Here is a 23822-nt window from a genome sequence, read left to right on the forward strand (position 1 = left end):
CCTCCCGAGTGCTGGGATTAAAGGTATGCGTCATCATCACTACCCAGCTCTTTTCTTAAATTTTTACAGTCACAGGTAACTTTGAAATTTTTGGACATATGTTCTTTCTTTAGGGTTTCTTTTCTTCAAGGGTTTTTTTTTTCTTCCTGTTTTGTTGTCTTATTCTTTTTTTCTCTCTGCCTTTATGATTTTGGTCATAACAGAAAAATTAAACATATTGCCAATACTTGAAGGATCTCATGAGTTTGAGGCCAACTTGAGTTACGTAGTGAGGCCTTGTCTTATACAGTAAGAGCTGTGGGGGCGGAAGAGATGACTTAGTAGTTGTTGGTTAGGAACACTGATGGAGGATGGTCATCTTTCTATCTGTTGTTTCATTGGTTAAGTAATAAAAAAACTGCCCTGGCCCTTTAATAGGACAGAAAATTAGGTAGGCGGAGTAGCAGAACAGAATGCTGGGAGAAAGAAGCCGAGTCAGGCAGTCGCCATGATTCTCCTGCCGGACACAGATGCAGGTTAAGATCCTCCCTGGTAAGCCACCTCGTGGGCTACACAGATTATAAGAAATGGGTTAGATCAATATGTAAGAGGCTGGAACTAATGGGCCAGGCAGTGTTTAAAAGAATACAGTTTCCGTGTAATTATTTCGGGTAAAAGCTAGCCGTGCAGGCGGCTGGGTGCCGGGGATGCCCGCCGCTCATATTACTACAGAACACTTGTTTCCCTTGTTGAGGACACTAGGTTCAGGCTTTCAACCATTTGTATTTCCAGTTCTAGGATAACCAACACCCTCTTCTGACCTCTCAAGGCCCCATGGTGCACAGACATACATGTAGACAAGACAGTTATATAGATAAATCTAAAAAAGAGAGTGAGAAATAAAAGCTAGGGGTGGTGGAGCATTCTTGTGATCCCAGCACTTAGGAAGCCGAAACAGGAGAATTGGTAATTTGAGGCTAGCCTGGGCTACATAGTGAATTCAAAGCTAATCTAGTCTACATAGCGAGACAATGTCACAAAACAAAATAGGACAATACAAAAACATGGGAAGGGGGAGGTATCTGCTATGTAATATTTTAGTTTACATGTATAATTTATAGTATTTAAGTTAGGCTAAATCTGTTTATCTCTTCATACATAACATTTCTTCATGATAAACAGTGTTTTTCCCCCTAGCTTTTTAAAATGTTTAATACATTATTATATCTCATGTACAATAGCGCATGAGAACTTCTTTTTGAAACTGAGATACTTAGTGCCGGTTGATCATCCTCTCCTCTCCTAACCGCCACATGGTGAACTCATGTGCTCCTCTTTGCAACTGACTCAGGTTACTTAACATAGTGCTCAAGCTGTATCTCTGTTCTGAATGTCTGGGGATTAGTGGATTACTTAGAATGTTAGTGGGTTTTAGATTTTACAACTATATTTGGCTTGTCAGCAGGTATTGATTGAACACCTGTATGTACATGGCTTGCTGTCTTAGTACTACTGCATGTATATACTGTCCAATTGGAAATGAATTGTTCTGGTTTGCTTTTTATTGCTGTGATAAATGTCATGAACAAAAACAAGCCAGGCGGTGGTGGCATACACCTTTAATCTCAGTACTCAGGAGGCAGAGGCAAGCAGATCTCTCTGAGTTGGAGGCCAGCCTGGTCTATAGAGTGAGTTCCAGGACAGCCAAAGCAACACAGAGAACCCTATCTTGAAAAACAAAGCAAACAAACAAAGCAATTTAAGAAAGGGTTTATTTTATTTCATAGCTTATTGGGAACTCGTGACAGGACCTGAAGCAGAGATCATAGAGGAACTTTGCTTATTGGCTTGCTCCTCATGGCTTATTCAACTTGTTTTTTATATAAACCTTCTTAGGGGTGGGCTAGACATTCCTACACCAATTGTCAAGAAAATATCCACAGACTTGCCTGCAGGCCAATCTGATGTAGGCTTCCTTCCTTCCTTCTCTCTCTCTCTCTCTCTCTCTCTCTCTCTCTCTCTCTCTTCTTAGTTTTATGTACATTGGTGTTTTATCTGCTTGTATGTCTATGTGAGGGTGTCAGATTCCCTGGAACTGGAGTTACAATGTTCGTTGCCAACGTGGGTACTGGGAATTAAACCTGGGTCCTCTGGAAGAGCAGCCACTGCTCTTAACCACTGAGATATAACTATAGCTCCGGAGGCCTTTTCTTAATAGAGGTTTTACCTTCTAAAAGGACTCTAGCTTTTGTTGAATTGACAAAATACTAATTAGCACAAGATTTTTTGCTCTTTTTTTTTGTTGTTGTTGTTGCTGAGTATTACTTTCTAATAATAGATCTCCTCTTAGCTGATAGACATTTAAATTCTACCCATGTTGTAGTTTGCCATGTCATCGATAGCATTAATTTCCTTTGGGTGTAGAGTTGAATGTGTTACTGAATTGTTTTTAAGTGATCTTTATGAATTATTTTATCTTTAACCTAAAATACACAGAACCTCAAGAAGCTCTCGTATAGAAACAGTAAAAATGTGTACTTTGTGGGAAGCTTCAGAGAAGTGAAAGTAATCTTCCCTCTTTGTCTTCCTAAATAGCACCAGTAACTCCAGAGAGTGGTTACTCGTCAGCCCATGCAGAGGCCACCTATGAGGAAGACTGGGAAGTTTTTGACCCGTGAGTTGTTTTCTGGTTATCAAATTTTCTATCTTGAACAATTTTCAGCTTCATGATGAAATTGAAAAATGTTTGTCCAGTAGAAAATTTACTTTGAATGTTGAGTTTCAACTTCTTCCCAAGTAAGGAGTACCTAACAGGATACTCTCTCATGATGTTGGGGAGAGAATTCCATTTTCCTGTTCATTCCCATGTACTCACGAGGGCAGACAGCTGATGCTCTGCATTCTTCATTTAGGCTTTATATTTTCTTAGTATTGTGTTTGATAGTCTAGGTATATTAAATGCTTTTTAGTTTTTGGTTTTTCATGACATGGTTTCACTATGTAGCCCTGGCTGTCATGGAACTTACTCTGTAGACCAGGCTGGCTGTAAACTCACCTGACTCTGCCTCTTGAGTGCTGGGATTAAAGGCATACACCACCACGACCACCTAGCTCAAAGTAACTTTTTTTCAGGGAAAACATTTCCACAACCATCAGCATGCAGAAAATAATGTCCAGGAATTTAGAGTCCCGAAGTCTGGATTTTTCTAGAGCAGTGGTTCTCAACCTTCTTAGCGTTGCTACCTTTCAGTCCAGTTCCTCATGTTGTGGTGACCCCCAGCCATAAAATTAATAGGTTGCAATTTCATGACTAGTTTTGCTACTGTTATGAATTCTAAAGTAAATATCTGATATGTGACCCCTGTGAAAGGGTCATTCGACCCCACAGGGGTGACGTCCTGCAGGTTGAGAGCTGCTGCTCTAGAGGAATAAACACCTATTTCTTTGGTCTACAAGAGATGAGACAGAATAAAAACCAAACTTATTTCTTGTAGGCAAAAACATATTGATTATTCTCTTTTTTTTTTGTTTGTTTATTTTGGTTTTTGGAGACAGGGTTTCTCTAGCTCTTGCAGACCAGGCTGGTCTCGAATTCACAAAGATCCACCTGCCTCTGCCTCCTGAGTGCTGGGATTAAAGGCGTGTACCACCACCGCCCGGCCATATTGATTGTTCTTACTGGGATCAGTTGAGATGTGTTTGAGTCTAGTTACAACTATTTAAAATTGAGTAGCATAGCAATTCCTTTTGTGCCTATGTAATAATCCATTGGGGTAGATAATAAAGACCAGCCATCACAGGCTGCTTTTGTTTTACTTTGTACTGTAGGGATTGAACCCAAGGTCTTGAACCTTCTAGGCAAATGCTGTATAGCTGAGCACATCCCAAGCTAGTATAAATTCAGTAGTGTTTGATATGTATGGAACATAGAAGTGTTGAAATTTTCTTAAAATTTGATTTATAGCTATTATTTCATCAAACATGTTCCGCCTCTGACAGAAGAACAACTAAATAGGAAACCTGCTCTTCCTTTGAAAACGAGAAGCACACCAGAGTTCTCCCTGGTCTTAGATTTGGTGAGTGTGTTATCTTTACAGGTACAAAGAATAAGGGTTAAATTCTCTTAAAGTAACAGTCTAAAGTGCTCTAAAGAATACAAGTAAATAAGGAGTCACCATACTTACTGTAAATATGTTCTGAGTGTTTGAAATGCTTTTATTTAAGTGAATAAATGCTAGGGACTCTACGGATCCTAGCATTAGACTAGTTTGGTTGGAATCTGGTATATTTTGAAAATCAATTAGACTTTTACTTTTGTATTTAAATGAGTTTTTCCTCCACATTCTTGAGATCCTGTGATTTGTTTCTAATTTTATTTGATGTTTATTTTTTTAAGAAGTTGGTGATTGATCCAGGGTCTTACATATGCAAGACAGGTGATATACACTGTATCATATCCTCTGCCTGAATTCTCTCTCTCTGTTTTTTTTGTTGTTGTTGTTTGTTTGTTTGTTTGGTTTTTCGAGACAGGGTTTCTCTGTGGTTTTGGAGCCTGTCCTGGAACTAGCTCTGTAGATCAGGCTGGTCTCGAACTCACAGAGATCTGCCTGCCTCTGCCTCCCGAGTGCTGGAATTAAATGAATGTGCCACCACCTTCCGGCTCTCGTATAGCTTCGTAGCCTGTCCTGGCACTCGCTTGGAAAACCAGGCTGACCTCAAACTCAGAGATCCACCTGGCTCTGTCTCTCTTTTAAAACAAGACTTATGTATGTTTGTAGGCAGAGACTGCTCGTTCATTTCCCGTTTCCTGGCTGCCCAGACCCGAATAATCACATAGAAACTATATAACACTACTTGGCCTATTAGCTCAGACTTCTTATTGACTAGCTCTTATATCTTAAAATAAACCATTTCTATTATTCTGTGTATCGCCATGAGGCTGTGGCTTATCAGGCAAGGTTCCAGTGACCATCTCCTTTGGCAGCTTCATAGCGTCTCCCTGACTCTGCCTACCCTCTCTTTATATCTCTTCCAGCCTCGCTATATTCTGCCCTGCTATAGGCCAAAGCAGCTTCTTTCATTAACCAACAAAAGCAACACATATACAGAAGGACATCCCATATCATGTTTGTATATGAATATTTTCCCTGCATGTATCTCTGTACCAGTAAATGTCTGGTGCCACAGGAGGCCAGAAGAGGGCTCTGGATCCCCTGGAACTGGAGGTGTGGATAGTTGTAACTGAACCCAGAACTTCTGCAAGACTAGCAAGGTTTCTAATCACTGAGTATCTTGCCAGTGCCGTAAAACCCCTGCAATTTCCAGTTTGATCCTATTAAAATGATGTCTAGAATTTAGATTTCCTTTTATTTTTATAATTTTCTTTTCCTGAAGGTCCAAATATAATTTGGCTTCAATAAGTTAACTATTAGAATGTGTTTTTTTCTACCTCCTTCCCCCCTTAAGAAAAGTTCTCATGTGACCTGGACTGGCCTAAAACTCCACATGTAGCTGAGGATGATTTTGAACTTCTGAATCTTCAACTTTCTCCTCCCAAGTACTGGGATCTGAGGTCTGCGATGTGCCACTGTGCCTGGTGTGTTTGATGTTAGGGATTTTTGCATGCTGAAATTTCCAGCTGAACTGTGTCCCTATTCTGTTTTTGTTTTCAGTTCATTTAATTACCGATAAAGTAGTTTATTTAATTACCAATAAATAGATTTATTTAATTACCAATAAAATAGATTTATTTAATTACCAATCAACCTTTTTTTCTCAATGTGATTTAAAAATTTCTAGTTTGCATACTTGGTATAGAATATAACTTTATGTACTTTGTAGCCTGAACTATGGAAGAGGCTGAGACATAAGAGTAGCAGGTCTGGGCTGGAGAGATGGCACAGCAGTTAAGAGCACTGGCTATTCTAGAGGTTCTGAGTTCAAATCCCAAAAACCACATGGTGGCTTACAACTATCCATAATGAGATCTGGTGCCCTCTCTGGCCTACAGGCATACATCCAGGCAGAACACTATATACATAATAAATAAATCTTTTTTATATATATAAAGTTTATCAAGACTTCTATCTGGGAAAAAAATCTACATTTCTGAGTGTCTTAATATCTTTTGGGTATCAGAAAAAGTTTAAATTGAATATCTCATTTTTACCAACCCATTTCTGGGGGGGGGGTGATTTTTTTTTTATTAACATTTACCACCTACTTACAGTTTTATGTTCTTATCAAAAAAATGTATTTAATGTGCTGGAAAGCAATTTATTGCTTAACTTGTTCCTGGTATCCCATAATTAGAAGTGTTATTTAATTCTCAGTAAACTTATCTTGATGTAAAGCCAGTTCTTTTACTTTTGTTTGGTTTTTGTTTTTTATTTATTTACTTATTTAAGGCTTGTGCCAACACTGCCTGGCTATTTTAGTTGAGCTTAACTAAGCCCATTGAAAAATTTGAGGGTGGTTATTAGCAGTACATTTTATTTTTGAGATAGCCTAAGCTATCCTTGAACTTATAGCCAAGGGTGAGCTTGGATTCCTGATTTTCTGCTTCCATCTCCCAAGTGTTGAGGATAATAGGCATGTGCCCCTTATATGATAATATAGTCCTGGGGATCTAATCGAACTGAGGCTTTGGTGCATGGTAAGAAACACTCTTCCAAGTCAGTTATATTCCCAGTCCTTTTTAACATTCAGGTTTTAAGACATGTATTAACTTAGACATTTTTCTTGAGCAGCTCTCTTATTTTTCTTATTTTCAATAAGAAATCAGGATTTGATATCCTAAGATAAGTTTTCATTAGCTGTCTAATCAAGGTAGATGAAATATACTCAGATGCTATAACATCTAATCCTAAATTAATAATCTTATAAAAGTTTGAAGATGTTTTATATGAGAAAATACAAATAATTAGATTCTAGACTTGCATGAGCTAATTCAATAAAATATAGTTAGTATAAACAGATGGTGATGGCACATGCTTCTGTAATGTCAGCACTCAAGAGGTGATACAAGAGGAGGAGATCATGAATTTGAAGATAGCCTAGACTATATAGTGAGACTGTCTTTTAAAAACTAAATGATGGGGTCTGGAGAGATGGCTCAGAGGTTAAGAGCATTGTCTGCTCTTCCAAAGGTCCTGAGTTCAATTCCCAGCAACCACATGATGGCTCACAACCATCTGTAATGGGGTCTGGTGCCCTCTTCTGGCCTGCAGGCATACACACAGACAGAATACTGTATACATAATAAATAAATACATAAATAAATAAATAAATAAATACAAAAAACCTAAATGATGGGCTGGAGAGATGGCTCAACAATTAAGAGCACTGACTATTTCAGAGGTCCTGAGTTCAATTCTCAGCAACTACATGGTGGCCCATAACCATTCATAATGGAATCTGGTACCCTCTTCTGGCTTGCAGGGACACATGCAGTCAGAACACTGTATACATGGGGCTGGAGAGATGGCTCAGAGGTTAAGGGCATTGCCTGCTCTTCCAAAGGTCCTGAGTTCAATTCCCAGCAACCACATGGTGGCTCACAACCATAGTAATGAGGTCTGGTGCCCTCTTCTGGCCTGTAGGCATACATGCAAACAGAATAAATAAGTCTTTTTTAAAAAAACACAAAAAACTAAATGATTATTTTCTTAAGGAAGTTAAAATACAAAAAGAGTAACAAATGGTCTTTAACAAAAAGTTGAGCTGCAGAGCTCAGAGCAAAGGTTTTCAAACTTGAATATGCTGCAGAGGTGCCTGAGAAGTTTATCACAGCCACTAAGTCTAACTCATAAGGAATAGAGTTCCCAAGGATCATGGTGCTGTTTATGCTCTAAAATCTAGACCTGAGAACCAACTATAGGAATAGCCCTGTCCTAATATGCTGTGTCACATTATGCGACATATAAATTCCACCTGTGAAGGGTGATCATGACCACATAACTGTCCTTTGAAGTTTCTTTTAATGTTTTGTTTTACTCTGTGTTTGTTTTAAGGATGAAACACTAGTGCACTGTAGTCTGAATGAGCTAGAAGATGCAGCACTTACTTTTCCAGTCCTTTTCCAAGATGTCATTTATCAGGTAATTAAGACTTTTTAAACTATTAGGTAACATTCTGAGCCAAGAAAAATTTTTTTATGATGTTCAGCATTCTTTTTGTAGATTATTAATAGTTTTTATCTATATTTTAATAGTGATTAACACAAAATAGCATAATGCTAGAGAGTTATATGAACAACATTAATTTGTAACCAAAAAATTCTAACTTTGCTAACTTGTGATCTCTACTAGTTTCATACTCTTTGCCAGCAGGTGGAGGCAAGGAACACTGATACAGATCCCCAGGAAGAACTTGCCAGGTTAATACCTGGGGGTTTTGCCTTTATTTCCCCCCTAAATCCAATTAATACAAAGAATTTCATTCCTTGTTGGTCATTTTTACTTACTAAAGTAATGTTATCTGTAAATTACAGTTTAGTGTACCTAATTTATATTAATCACAGAATTCAAGGACTCCTGTAGTTGCTACTTTTATATATAAAGAATTTAGGTACCGGCATTTCTCTCATCTTTGTTGATGGACAGGTTACAGTGCAAAATATAAATACTGTTAAGATTTTACTGTGGATTTTCTGTGTTGGCCATATTTTTGTTAAAATTCCCTGTCACAGGATTGGCTTAATTAATCAATGAATATATTTGGAAAATTGCAAAGTCCTTTTGTGTGTTTGCATTTGCATTAGTGTGATATATACATACATACCAGCTGCTGAAAGATTGGAAAAGGGCAAATGTGTCAAGAGGAAGCCAAGCCACCTTGGGTTTTATAAAGTTGTAGGCATTTGTATGTATGTTTTGTATGTACTGCTGATGGGCACGTGCGAATGCTTATGGTTTTTGATAGATTTTAGTTGTTGTCTTGCAGGAGTCATAAGATTTCAGAGTTAAGGGGCTGGAGAGATGGCTCAGAGGTTAAGAGCACTGCCTGCTCTTCCAAAGGTCCTGAGTTCAATTCCCAGCAACCACATGGTGGCTCACAACCATCTGTAATGAGATCTGGTGCCTTCTTCTGGCCTGCAGACATACACGCAGACAGAATATTGTATACTTAATAAATAAATATTTAAAAAAAAAGATTTCAGAGTTAAGTAGAAGTAGTTTTGAGCTACTTTGCCAAACGCTTTTATGTAGTGTAGTCATGAGTAGTGAGGATTAATTTTACTAGTGATTTTTGGTCTAATTTAATCTAGATGGGTATTATAATATCTGAGTAGTATATTCATTTCCTTTTAAAGTAATCTGATATTATTCCTGATACATTATTAGGGCAAGAGGAAAACATACTTAAATTTTTTTTATTTTGGATTATTACTTTGTTTAAGGTGGTTTTTGTTTCGTTTTTGTTTTTGTTCCTGAATGAACTATTCCCTACCAGACAGTTGCTCATGTTTAGCCCCGTTAAGGGATGGGAGTCTTAACGGCCAACATACGTAATATAGCAATAACTTAGTGTTCTGTTTGAGTGCAGTAGTAGCCTGGTTTGTTGTTCTTTGTGGCTTGGTTTGAGCTATTTATTTTGAACGACTTTGAAAACTGGTTTTAGGCCTTTGGATTTCAGAAGTAAAACTTGATAATTCTTAAATTTCCTGATTTGAAATTTATTTCTTACAAATGGCTTCTGGGGGTTTTGTGTGTAGTGTTTTTGTTTCTGTTTTTTTTTTTGTTTTTTTTTTTTTTTGAGTAGTGAAATAAATGTGAGAAGTAGATTCCATTTGGCTCCTTTCAGTATGGGTATATATAGAAATTTTTCTTACTACTTTTACCATTTCTGCCTTTTTTTTTAAAAGTTATTTTCCTGTGGATCTGGATAATTGTCTTTGTTTGAATAAAAGGCTTATAACTGTATGTATTAAGTAATACTTAGAAAAGCTATGCAATATATTATGCTTACCTTTATAGAATTCTGAAACCTTTTCCACATATGAGTCACACTTCCTGAAACTGAGTGAAGTGACCCAGCCATCTAAATAGCAGTGGGCAGGAAGTTTGAGTTTTAGAAGCTGTAGAAATGATTGCATTTTTAGTATTATGATTTATTTACTTTATGAAGGACATATTTAATTCCCCTCTACTAAATTTTTTAAGATATCCATAGTTAATATTGGGTACATTTCCTTGGATTTCTGGTTTTAACGTAGCTTTTTAAAAATGGAGTCTTTGGCTTAGGGCTCCCCCCCAGTTTTTTTCAGACCAGCAAGCTCCCTTTAAACAGGGAATGATGTCTTTTAAACTTTCAGTGGTGTTGTCTCCATCTACTGGCAAAGAAGAATATACACAAGGGTCTGGGATGAGCTAAGAGATTTTGGAGAAACCACATTATTAGGTAAGATGTAACTTACATATCTAACCACTGTAATGTAATATGGCCCACATAAAGGTGGAAACCCATAAATACTGTATATACTCTTATTTTAAAATAACTTATTGAGGTGAAATTTACATAGCACATCCATGACATTTACTTGTACTTCTTAAATATATCTATTCCATAGCACCCCCCCCTCGTGTGTGTATGTATGTGTGAATTGCGTGCACGCATTTTTCTCTGTGTGTGTATGTGTGTGTGTTTAAAAATTAGCTTTTTGCTCTGAATAAAGGTGAGATAAAGTATCCACTTGGGATTTATTTTAGGTTTGTGTTCAGTTTGTAATGTCATCTATATCTAATTTCAATTCTACTTTTTTCTACTTTAAAACAGTTTAAAGTGTAAATTATGTTAAATATGCTTTAAAAATTATCAAAGCCGGGAAGTGGTGGCGCACTCCTTTAATCCCAGCACTTGGGTTGGGGAGGCAGAGGCAGGCGGATCTCTGTGAGTTCAAGGCCAGCCTGGTTTACAGAGCAAGTTTTATGACAGCCAGGGCTACACAAAGAAACTCTGTCTTGAAAAACAAAACAAAATCTAAATCAGGAGTTTTAGGTTTTACAGCTCTTGCTGCAAGCACTTTTTCTGCTTTTCCAACATGAAAGAACCATCTATCAAAAAGAGTTGGCCAGAAGTGGTGGCATACACCCATAATCCCGCACTCTATAATTCCAGTACAGGGGAGGCTGTGGCAGGAGGAAGATCATTGATTTGAGACCAGCCTGGGCTATATATATAGTTCCTCGCCATAATGTGACCCTGTCTCAAAAAATAGCCAAAAATATGGTTGTCTTCCGGTAGAACAAAATATTTTAAAAAGTAAGTAGTAGGTTGTATTTTGCTAACAGTCCTTAATTAGCTGTCCTAATAATTTTGGGAGCATATACTTAAATTTGAGTAGAAGTGAGTAACCAAATATTAATCAGAATTCTTACTTTTATATAGAAAATTTAAATTCATGGTGATCTGGTAATAGGCTTTTTTAAGATTGAGGGAAGTTTCTGGTAACTACTAAGATTGCTATACTTTATGACATATACTCTCCTTATTTTGGTAAATAGGAATAAATTCAGATACTACCAGCCTTTAGAATTTTCAGGCAGATAAATCATTCAAGTCTGAATTTAGTATTTACCTAAATTCCATTTCTTAGGGGGGGAAAACAAAAGATTCATCTCAAAGTTAACACATTACTCCTGATCCTAGATATAGTGGGCAGACTTGTTTGTGTATATGGAAAATATGAAAGAATGGACTTGAAATTGAGGGTATTAGACTCACAAAAAGTACAGATTGAATTGCTGTACTTTTTAATACACATCTTCTTAAGAATTGTCGCCATAGTGATTAAGGAAGGATATATTCATAAAATGGTACAGATGCATTTCATTTGGAAAGAGGTGCATGATCACTCCCACTGCACGTTTAAACTTGTAGTCAGTTTAATATGACACATTGTCAGGAAATCCATCTCGTGGTGTTACTCAGTTAAGAGGTCTCCACTGTATTTAGTTTCTGTTCCTGCAGATCCACCAATTCAAGACTCTAGGTCATCTCACTCCCTCTTCCATCCAGAAGATGACTGCTATCCACAAGCAGAACTGAATCAAAAGACATTTTTCACTTAGCTCTTGAGCCGAAACACCTCCTCAATGACCTTCCTCTGTCTCCATCAAGAACTGGAGCTCAGTTTTTTGAAGATGTAATAGAGCTACTCAGCCCAAATATGGCTGATTGAAGACAAAGAAGATACCTCATATGTCTGACCACAGTGCCTCAAACGCAACTGTGTTGTCCATCTCCTCATTCTGTACAGTAAGGCAGGGGCATCTGATTCTTTGACTGTATTCACCATTAAGACTTTAGCCAGTCAGTGGCTTTCTGAGGATCAGTAAAATCAACAAACTTTGGGTCAGCTGTCCAGAAATCAGACTATGGTAAGCACTCAAGGAGCTAGGATGCTGTAGGGAGCTACTTGTAAAAGATGCTTTCTTTCATTGGTTTGAGGTTGCTTTTATGGAGAGAGTGGTGGGGAAGAAAGGCCAGTGGAGAGCTGGTTAGCAAAACAGCCTCTTCCTACTTTTCTTTCTTGAAAATCATAGAGCTCAGGACATTTTCCATATCACAGAAAGAGTTAGAAGTGTCAATGGCTTTTAGCTCTTCCTAGAAAACCAGCTTGATTTTCACTTCATGAAGAAAAATATATTTAAGTGAAAAATTCTGTTGTCAATACCTGATTATATTTTCTTTTGCAAATTCTGACTTTATAATTAAAGAGGCATTTTGTTGCTGAGTTTTATAAACTTTCTTTTGTTGTACATAAACATGTATGTTTGTATATAATTATGCCTTGTATATAGTATTTGGGGTTAAGAATATTTAGTATTGATGTCACTTTTAGATAGGAGAGAAGAGTATTTGGATAATAACTTACCTGAAAAATAATACTTTAGAATAATTGTAAAGTAACTTTCCCATCTTTCTTAGTACGTAAGCATAGGCACTATGTTTTTGTTATAATTATTGATTTTTAGATTAGAAATTATATAAATTAAACTTACAGTTTTTTATCAAAAATTAGAAAATATATTTCATGGGAATTGTTAAAGTATCTCAAATTAGGAATAAATCACTTAGAAAAGCAGATTATACAGCCAGAGAGGTGATGCATGTATGTCATCACAGCTTAGAAGAGTTTGAGGCTTGCTTGGGCTATATATGGGGAGGGGTAGATGGACTTTACACATGAAAGTTCTTATTTAACAGCTGAAAGTATTTTAAATATAGAAGAGATGAGAGTTGATTACAGCGTGAACTAAATTGGAGGGTTCATTATCTTTAAAATGATGTTTGAGAGTGGTTTTTATTTAATTTTATTTTTGAGATATGGTCTCAGTATGTATAGCCCAGGCGGGCCTAGAACTCACAATCTTTCAACTTCCTGATTGCTCACTAGAATGATTTTTTTATTGTTGTTGATTGCTCACTAGAATGATTTTTTTATTGTTGTTGTTATTACTACTACTACAGACAAAGTCTTACTTTGAGGCGCTGACTGGCCTGGAACTCACTCTAGACCATATGGCCTTAATAGCACAAAAATCTGCCTGCTTTGCAAAGGCGTGGGCCACCATGTTGGCTTATGCTAAAATGGTTTTTAAAGACAACATTTTGCTACTTAAATGGCTACTTTCTTTTTGCCCTTGAAGTAATTATAGTTTCTCTTAATAGGTGTCATTTAAAGTACTTATATACTTAAATTTATGTGTAAATATATTGCTATTTTTTCCCATCATAAACATTATTCTTCATTGAATACTTAATAATGTACATGAATACATTAAACTTCAGTTTATCCTGTTTGGACTCTAAGCCCCTTTTCAGATTGAATTCTATTTCATAGTTAAGGAAAATTCTGGTTCTGGTGTTTGAGTCCTTCCCTGATCATCCCCAGATTGATTCCCCACCTCTTACTGGAACTAGTTGAGGCAAATGATTACTTAATTAACCTATAGGTTATAAAGTGGGGGCCTCCATGGTTCTTACTTGAGCAGCCTTTCTGTGTTTTCATGCTAATGCTAAGAAAGTATTGGTGGAGTCAGTAATGCTTTTCTTTTAAGAGACTAGTTGGTAGCTGTAAGGCTTTCTGTTTAGGATTGTGGTTGCTCAGTTCTACCCCATAATACGGGGGACTGGTGACTTTTAAATAAAGAACTAGGTAATAGTGTTTACCAGTTTTTGTCACCTTACATTCACTGGGTACGATACCAAATGCTTACCTGTATTGTTTACCCTTTATAACATTGGGATCCATTTTATAGATGAAGAAATGAAGTTGTGCCAAAAGGTTGGAAATTGGCAGAGCCGCTTTGTATACCAGTATGTCTATTCATTATAAGATCTTCTGCCCCCCAATAATTTAACATTTAGTTAATTCTTCAAAAACTCCAGCATCATTTGTTTTCTGCTTTCAGTTACCCAAGTGCTAAGATCACATGTATTGACATTACTTGCACTCGTCTCTGCTTATTAAATCATTAGTGCTCACAGGTTATCTTTTTGTTTAAAGGAATACCTAGTGTATTTTCTCTATGGTATATACTTGCATTTGTTTATTTATTTATTATTTATTGTTGCTCAGACTGGTATTAAACTCAATGAAATCCTTCTTCAGCCTCTGAAGTAGTGGGGTCAAAAGCATATATCTCTAATGAGTTACTGACTATATGTTTCTTTCAATGCTAACCCAGGGCCCGCCTTACTAAGCCAAGCATACATGTAAACCTTGATCTATACTTCTACCCTATAAACTTACTATTTTTTTAAATTATAGACATGTATATCAATAAGTTCAAAGGATATATCAAAGATTTTTTTTCAAGACTGGGTTTCTCTGAATAACGGCTAAGTGCCCTGAAACTTACTCTGTAGACCAAGTGTAGGCTGGCCTCAAACTCAGAGAGATTGCTTTGCTTCTGCCTCTTGAGTGCTGGGATTAAAGGTGTATGCCACCATCATATGAAAAATAAAACACAAAAAACCCTTGTTTTTAATGTTAATCTAGGCTTAGAAATCATGTAAAATATTTCTCCTAAAAAAGTTGACTAGTAATTTTCTCACAATTTGAAATTGCTGTAGGTAAGATTTTGCTTTGTTTCTCTGTCTTATTGTTAAAATAACATGAAATTTTGATAAATTAATAGAAATAAGTTAAATTTGTGTTTGACCAGACTTAAATTCAGTGTTTATAATCAATTTATAAGTAGTCTTCTATGTAATTATGGTTCTATTGTGTTTTGTTAGTACCATGAACATCAATTTTCATTGACAGGCCACCAAAGAGGACACAGAAAATAAACTATTATTCATTGTCAAGTAGTGTTATTATATTGTTAATGTAGTGTACTGGGTTCTTATTGTATATATGTGTGTCTGTATATATATGTATGTATTTATATACGTATATATATAATTTTTCTTTATAAATTTAAATTTTAGTAAAGCCAGTTCTCCATAGATTCTAATTTTTTTGTTTCGTTTTGTTTTTTGAAACTGGGTCTTATAACTTACACTAGACTAGGCTGGCCTCACATTCAGAGATCTGTCTGCCTCTGCCTCCCAAGTGCTGGGATTAAAGGCTTGCACCACTACCACCCAACAAATTGTAATGTTTCTGATTTTTAAAAATTTGGCAAAATGTACTTATTCACAAATACCCACTTTTGAGTGATTGTCAGTCTTGCCAGATAGTAATAATTTATTGCTATCATTAAGCATTATTTTTAAATTTAACTTATTTTCCAAAATATATTTAGTTTATTGAAAACAGACTTAACCTAAATAGCATTGCTGTAGGTCTAGAAGAACATTTTAGCTAGAGTGAAATCAGTCTTTTAGTCTTTAAGAGTTTACACAATTAAGAGTTGCGTTTGGTTAGGCATGGCTACAAACGCCTGGAATGCCAGTGTTGGGAAGGCTGGGCAGGAAGGATCACCACAGTACCCAGGTCATCCTGGCTACATAGGAAGTTCCAGACTAGTCTGGGCTGCAGACTAAGACCCTGTCTCAACAAAACAAAACAAAAAGTTGTGAGTTTTTATTTAGGAGGATAGTTGGTAGGAAATGATGGGTGGGTGCTTCAGAATAGAATCCTGTATGAGGCTGAAGTTTGGAGAAGGAAAATGGAGCTAATTGTTACTTGTGAGCTTAAGTTTGGAAGGATTTAGAGGCATGGCTGTGTCTGTCTTTGTGATCTAATACAATTAAATAATGTTAGTGTCAGGAGCTAAATTTTTGGAGCCAATGAGATGGCTCAATAGGAAAAGACTTGCCACTTGAGTTTGGTTCCTGGGCCCGACATGGGGAAAGAAGAAAATGGATTTTCAAAAAGTTATCCTCTGACCGATGTCGTGTACACCACAGCACACCTTTCCCCCAGTAGATAGACCTAGTGAACAAAGAAAGACCATATTATACATGCCTTAATTCTTTCTTCTAGAACAAAACTTAGGACTTGCTGATTCATATATATTCCTATTCATGTTTAATAGATTTCTGAGTCTTAAACCCTGTTGGGCATGTACTTCATCTCTACTATTTTTCTTTATGGTTGTGTGCATTTGTATCACAAGGCACAGCTCTCTAGTCTTATTCCAGACCTGACCACTATTTTTTTTTCACCCTTAGCTACTGTGTTATCTGTGTCTTTGAATCTTTTTGTGATACTTTTCTGATTAAACAGTGAATCTGTTCTGCAGATAGACACCTTAACAGACAGCTCTTCTTAACCCTTGTGTTCTCAGGATGGAAGCACTAGCAATGGACTCTTCTGTCCTTAGTGCTACCTTTCATTTTGAAAGCATGTCAAATTATAGGTTGTGTGTTAAATTTAGACATAGAAATAGCAGTAGTGTGCATAATGCTATTACAGGTTTAGTCTAATCTGGAAGTCACTGGAAAAATGTTACTTTTGTCTTCTTTTGTTGCATGCTTTCCCAGTTTTACTATAAAACATTCCCAGACCTGGCCTTTTTGTCACAGGAACATTTTTATGTAGATGGCACTAAGCGTGCATTAGAGGTGTTGTCACCACAGGCTTGTTACAAAGTCACAATCTGTTTAACTCAGTTTATTTATGATATATGATATCAGTAGTCATCTTTCAGTGGATGGAGTACAAAACTTTTCTAAACTTTAGTCACTGAGTGAACATAAGAAGAGGAGTAGACGGTCTTTGTAAGTGGCTTCAGTGGTTATTTGTGGCTTATATTTGTGTGTTTTTTCTGATTGTCGCAGCATATTAAAAGAGCAGTAACACTAGGAAAGAAGCTGAACTTAGAGATAAGAATATATAGCTGGGTGTTGCACGCTTTTTTTAATCCCAGCACTCCCGAGACAGAGGCAGGTGGATTTCTGAGTTCAAAGCCAGCCTCGTCTACAAAGTGAGTTCCAGGACAGCCAGAACGACACAGAAACCGTCTCAACCCAACTCAGTACATATATAATTTTTATATATGTGTGTAAGTAAAATCTTGAGAAGTAAACTTTGAGAACTACTGACTTTGTATACTTACAAACTTGGTTGTTATGTCTGAAACATTAAATGTGAAGGATAAGTTTGATTTCTTTAGAAAAGGGGGGGGGGTTATTGAAACTCGCCAATCCAGATACCACCTTCTTGACTATTGTCTTAATATAAAAATTCAATAGGTATTTTTAACAGGTACTTTTTTAGAAGACATTCTGAGTAATTGAAGGTCCATTGATACAGGTCAGCTTAGAGCTGGACTCACAGCCTGCAGCATAATTGGATGGATGCTACCTGCTTGGAAGATGGAACTGATTGGTGGATCACAATCTATAATGAGGGAAATCTATTTTTAGTTGAAATGCTTTTTGAAATTACATTCCAGTGAAATGCAGTTGTATTTGCTATTAAAAATGAAACAATGATTACTGTCTCTAAAAGTCATCTTAAGTGCTTCTGGTACATGGAATATGTTTGGTTTGAGTGATACTTAGTAAATATTTCTGTTACTTTAAAATAGGAACTTTTATATTATGTTTATTTGCTGAAAACTATCTTTGCATTTCTTCAGGTTTATGTGAGATTAAGACCATTCTTCAGGGAATTCCTTGAACGAATGTCTCAGATGTATGAGGTAAATGTGCTTAAACTAAATTACTTATGTATTTTTTATTCAATATAGTACCCATATTTAGATCATGTATAATGATTACTTCTTTTCCCTGAATTTGTAGATCATTCTTTTTACTGCTTCTAAGAAGGTGTATGCAGACAAGTTACTGAACATACTAGACCCTAAAAAGCAACTGGTCAGGTAAATTTAATTAAGAAATCATAGAAATGTCTGTCACACTCATCCATGCAATTACCTTGACTTTATTTAATTTTAATGGCCATTTTCAGTTGGCTGATATCTAGAGATTATTGTGTTGAATAGTAAATGAGTCTTTTAAGTCTCACAAACAACTCTTTAAGAGTTTCTAATTATGTGGCTTCAGACAGACATTCCTTAAAGGGTCCCAAAGTCAGATATATTTCCTATTACATCTATATCTTCATTTCTTTGGGAATTTGGGTGAGGCGGGTGGTGGTGGATATTTTCACTATGAGCTTGTTTTACTTTCGTGTCTTTGAGATAATGTTTGTTATATTGCCTTTGTAATGGCATTTAGAAATATAGTAGAAAGGATGCTTTAAGACTAGATTTGCCTCCCTCTCTCCTGAGAAAATGTTACATGCATCTATCTGGAAATTAAAACTGGATTGATCATGCAGTTTATCCTGAACTGGACTCTGTTCCTTGTGTTTGTCATTAACGAGCAAATGAAGTGTGTTTCTGGGTAGCAGGGCTGCCTTGGGCGATTTTGAAAATCAGTCCTTTATTTCTGTCAGCTGAAGACACTTTAGTCAAGACTGTAGTACACTTGCTCCATCGTCTGAGGCGCAGGAGTACGTCTGACTTAGTGATAAAAAAAAAGAGAGAAAGGATGTAAGAAGCTCATAGCAGCTATTTAGCTGGATATTGTGTTGAGCATTATCTCCCATACTTTAGTTATAAATCTTAAACCTAGTTTACTATTGATGATACTTTATTCCCATGTGTTGTGGCATAAGACTTTAACCCCAGAGCTTGTGAAATAGAGATAGGCAGATCTCTGCGTTTCATGCCAGCTATACAGTGAGATGCTGTCTCAACAAACTCAAAAGAACTTTTATTGAATGGTTACAATTAAACTGTGATCTTTAATTTTTAATTGAAAGGATCAAATAAGTTACAAAGATAAGATATGGTATTTCCTATTCACAAATGTATACTGTAATAATATGCTCACTGTACCTAACTTTAATAAAAGTATATAAATTTAGATTTTGCTTTGATGACTATTCATGTTAAAAGATTCCTTTTCAGTAGCTTTAGTATTGTAGCAACAGTTGTAAGCAGCATGGTCCTGGCTGTTGTGCAGTTTCATTTCCTGGGGAGGAGCCATGCTGTTACATTGTATTGTAAAATCTACACGCTTGGAAATGCTCATTTGTTCTACCATATTGGATTTTTAAAGAGGAAAAAAATGTGACTGATTGGAATTTTTTGAAGTGCTTTAGAGAATTGTCTCTTAGTAGCTGGATAACTAAAGCTCCCTAATCGTCATTGCCACTAGCACTGGTTTTTTAAGATGAGTTTGTGTGTGCTTTTTAAATGTTGGTATTGAACTGGGACAGGGTGTATGGGTAGAAAATGCTTTCTTCTTTTTCTTTTTTTTTTTTTCTTCCAAGACAGGGTTGCTCTGTGTAGCCCTGGCTGCCCTGGAGCTCACAGAGATGCAGTTGCATCTGTATATGCACCACCACTATGCCCAGCTGAAAATATACTCCTTTCTTGAAATTATAAAACAAAAAGTACAGGCATGAATAGTATATTGCTCATGAACATTTGTTAAGGGTTAAGCAGCAAGACAAACTCAGTTGTTAAGGCATATAGTACAAACGTTTTTCAAGCTGAAAAACCTGTTTCAGTTATTAGTAATATTTAGAGAATAGTATCCTGATTATAAATTTAGATTGCATAATTACTATAGTATATAAGAATTACACATCTTTTAATAGCTTTTAAAATGGCAGAATTTTCTATTTAGTTTGTAAGATTATTAGTTTACATTTGATTTTTTTTTCAGTCCCTGTTTTTTGAATCAGTATTACACACACACACACACACACACACACATGCACAGAGAGAGAGAGAGAAATAAGAGTGTTTGGGGAAAGTTGAAATGATGGAATGTTTTGGCCTCAGCATCTTTTCTCAAAAAACTATTAGGAAAACTAAAAAAAAAAAAATTATTTTAACCCCAATACAAAAACACACCTTCTTATATTTTCTATTCTGGCATGTACAGGGATAGGGAGGCTGTGTGGTCTACTGGTTAGAGCAAAGGACTGGGAGCCAGGAGGATCCTGGTTTCCAACTAACCACAGACTTACTGTGACCTTGGGCAAGTCACTTGTGCCTCAGTCAACCATCTGGAAAATTGGTTAAAAAGCAGGACCTCGATGACAACCAAATGCTGCATCTGAGCTGAGCTTTCTTGGGTAATTAAATTACAAAAACAACTTCAAAGTTTTAATTTCCTTTTTATTTTATGACATAGTATAAACCAGAGTTGTTTAAACCATTGTAATATTTGGTGTTTTTTTTTAAAGGTCTCAATAATTGCTAAGAATTTTTGTATTGAAACTATACTACAACTTAGGCCAATGTTTGTAGTTGAATTTGCTTCCTGAGAGAAAGAATATGTAGAAATCTTGTGGCATATGAATCTCAGTGCATATTTTAAAATCTGTTTTTATTTTTGTTTAGGCATCGGCTTTTCCGAGAACATTGTGTTTGTGTACAAGGAAACTATATAAAGGACTTAAATATCCTTGGAAGAGATCTTTCCAAAACTATAATAATTGACAACTCACCACAAGCCTTTGCCTATCAGGTAGGGAGAAGATTCCTAAAGAAACCCAATTGGAAAAATTACAAAGAAGACAATTGCTGCCAAGAAATTATGATAGAAAACAGTAATTTTTGTTTACTATGTAATCTTTTAGGATTAGAAAGGTCAAATGGATAAGTACTTGTGGAAATTTGTTTTCTACATGAAGTACAACATAAATTAAGAGAAATCTAAGTAGTAAATCTGCAGATAAAATGAGGGGTCAGGACACCATTTAGTAGCATTTCTATTTGTTTGTTTGTTTGTTTGTTCAGGGTAGGTTTTCCCTGTGTGACAGCCATAGCTTCTGGAACTAGCTCTTGTAGTCTTGTAGATCAGGCCACCACCACCTGCCCCTTGATATTTTTTTGAAATTATAAACATGTTTGAAAACTAAAATTAGCAATATTCTAGTCTATTGACTTAAATAATTTGAAGTGTTTTGGCTAGATTTTTGTGTATTTTGCTAATATTACCTTTTGGTTTTTCAAGACAGGGTTTCTCTGTGGTTTTGGAGCCTGTCCTGGAACTAGCTCTTGTAGACCAGGCTGGATTCGAACTCACAGAGATCCGCCTGCCTCTGCCTCCCAAGTGCTGGGATTAAAGGTGTGCATCACCACCACCCGGCCTGTTTATTTCTATAGCTCTGTTTTACCACTTGAATTATTGGAAGACATTTTGTTTTATCTTTTAAGTCAGTCTCTCTGTCTCTCTCTCTCTCTTTTTCTCTCTCTCTCTCAACATATGTATATGTAGCCCATGCCAACATTGAACTCAGCATTCTTTTACCTCCCAAATGGTGGAATTAAAAGCCCTATCCCTGCCCCAGAGTTTACTTTGTTAAAATCAGTGCTTTTCCTACCTTGTATTTGTACTTTTACTTGTACTCATGTGTTGATAGCAGGAAAATGGTTAGTCTGGGGTGGGAGTATTGATTGCTTAAGCACAGGTGTTAAAGGCCTGCCTGAGCCTCAGAGTGACAGGATTTGTCAGTGTAATAGCCCTGACTGTCCTGGAACTTGCTCTGTAGAGCAAGCTGGCTTCAAATTTAGAGAATTCCACCTGCCTCTGCCTCCCAAGTGCTGGGATTAAAGGTGTATGCTACCATCGCCCAGTTCAAGACCCCTTCTCTCTCTTCTTTTTTTTGGGGGGGGGGGGGTGGGTTTTTCAAGACAGTGTTTCTCTGTATCTTTAGATCCTGTCCTGAAACTCACTCGTTGACCAAGCTGGCCTCAAGCTAACTGAGATCCGCCTGCCTCTGCTTCCCAAGTACTGGAATTAAAAGCATGTGTCACCACCACCCAGCTCAAGACCCCTTCTTAAAAGAATAGAACAGTGACTATAGAGTGTTTCAAAAAGAAAAGGAGAGGGCTGGAGAGATGGCTCAGAGGTTAAGAGCACTGACTGCTCTTCCAAAGGTCCTGAGTTCAATTCCCAGCAACCACATGGTGGCTCACAACCATCCGTAATGAGGTCTGGTGCCCTCTGCTGGCCTGCAGGCATATACACAGACAGAATACTGTATGAATAATAAATAAATACTAAAAAAAAAATTAAAAAAAAAAAAAAAGAAAAGGAGAGACCAAAAAAGGAAAGAAAGGAAGGAAGAAAGAAAAAAAACCAATGAATAGGAAGGGCACGGTCCTTGTGGAAAAGTACTTACATATGCTGTCTGAGAGTGTTTAGGTTGGTAGTTTCTCTTTACTCCACAATGACTAGCGTTGTGCTGGTGACTTTCTAGAATGAATATTGTAGAATAGCCTAGTGAGCTCTTTATTATTTCCCTTTTGCACTCACCGAGGAAGTCAGGAACACTGAACAGTCAGTCAAACTCTCTTGCATTGAGCTGCCACTGAAATCTAATATTTTTTTCCAGAGAAACTTTTATGTCCATAGTTATTCAACTCTGTTTTTTAAGTTTTTCAAAGCAGGCTAATGTAGTTAAAGAGAACTTAATTACATATTTATTGTTTTAGCTTTCTAATGGAATTCCTATAGAAAGCTGGTTTATGGATAAAAATGACAATGAACTCCTAAAATTGATTCCATTTCTGGAGAAGCTTGTAGAAATGGTAAGTATGTCATCTATTTGATTTTTATTGCTGCTGCTGCTGTTGTTGTTAGTTGAACTATATTGAACAAATCTCTCTGTGTGTATTGGCTTTTAAAGTTAACTGTGTACCAACTTGGAAGACTAAAGAGGGAGAATCATCAGATTGGGGGCAGTCTAGGTTACATATATAGAGAAATCCTCCCTAAAAAATAACAGCAACAAACAATAAAGTTAACTGGTAGAAGATTGTGGCAAGGGGCTGGAGAGATGGCTCAGTGGTTAAGAGCTTTGCCTGCTCTTCCAAAAGGTGTCCTGAGTTCAATTCCCAGCAACCACGTGTGCTCACAACCATCTGTAATGAGATTTGGTGCCCTCTTCTGGCCTGCAGGGATATATGCAGGCAGAACACTGAATACATAATAAATAAATAAATCTTTTTTTAAAGAAAAGAAGAAGAAGATGGGGGGCTGGAGAGCTGGCTCAGTGGTTAAGAGCACTGATTGTTCTTCCAGAGGTCCTGAGTTCAATTCCCAGCAACCACATAGTGGCCCACAACCACCTGTAATAAAATCTGGTGCCAACTTCTGGCCTGCATGGACTCGTGCAGGCAGAACATTGTATACATAATAAATAAACAAATCTTAAAAAAAATAAAAAAAGAAGATTGTGGCAAAAGTTGAAAAAAACTAATAGGTTTTTTTTTTAATAAAACTTAATATGCAGTAGAAATTGACTAGGCTCATTCTTCTATTGAAACAAAAGTTTTCTGAGTGTTGTGGTACATATGAATGATCAGTTGATCCCAGCACTAGGGATCACAGAGGCAGGAGGATCAGGAATT

At 36.6% G+C, this 23822-nt stretch overlaps 1 protein-coding gene across 2 annotated transcripts in view; it reads left to right on the forward strand.

Annotated features, from left to right (window-relative positions):
• Ctdspl2 (CTD small phosphatase like 2) overlaps positions 1-23822 on the forward strand; it is a 51826-nt gene that overhangs the window by 21465 nt on the left and 6539 nt on the right. For both annotated transcript variants that reach the window (XM_041678828.1, XM_041678826.1), the window contains exons 6-12: positions 2575-2653; positions 3944-4055; positions 7992-8078; positions 18021-18083; positions 18184-18263; positions 20805-20931; positions 22905-23000. In XM_041678828.1, coding sequence (XP_041534762.1) covers positions 2575-2653; positions 3944-4055; positions 7992-8078; positions 18021-18083; positions 18184-18263; positions 20805-20931; positions 22905-23000 — 644 coding nt within the window. The remainder of the gene's footprint in view (positions 1-2574; positions 2654-3943; positions 4056-7991; positions 8079-18020; positions 18084-18183; positions 18264-20804; positions 20932-22904; positions 23001-23822) is intronic.

This window comes from Microtus oregoni, unplaced genomic scaffold, assembly GCF_018167655.1.
Source record: "Microtus oregoni isolate MIOR12 unplaced genomic scaffold, Mior012 000031F_ref0000149, whole genome shotgun sequence".
In the NCBI taxonomy this organism is placed as follows: Eukaryota; Metazoa; Chordata; class Mammalia; order Rodentia; family Cricetidae; genus Microtus; species Microtus oregoni.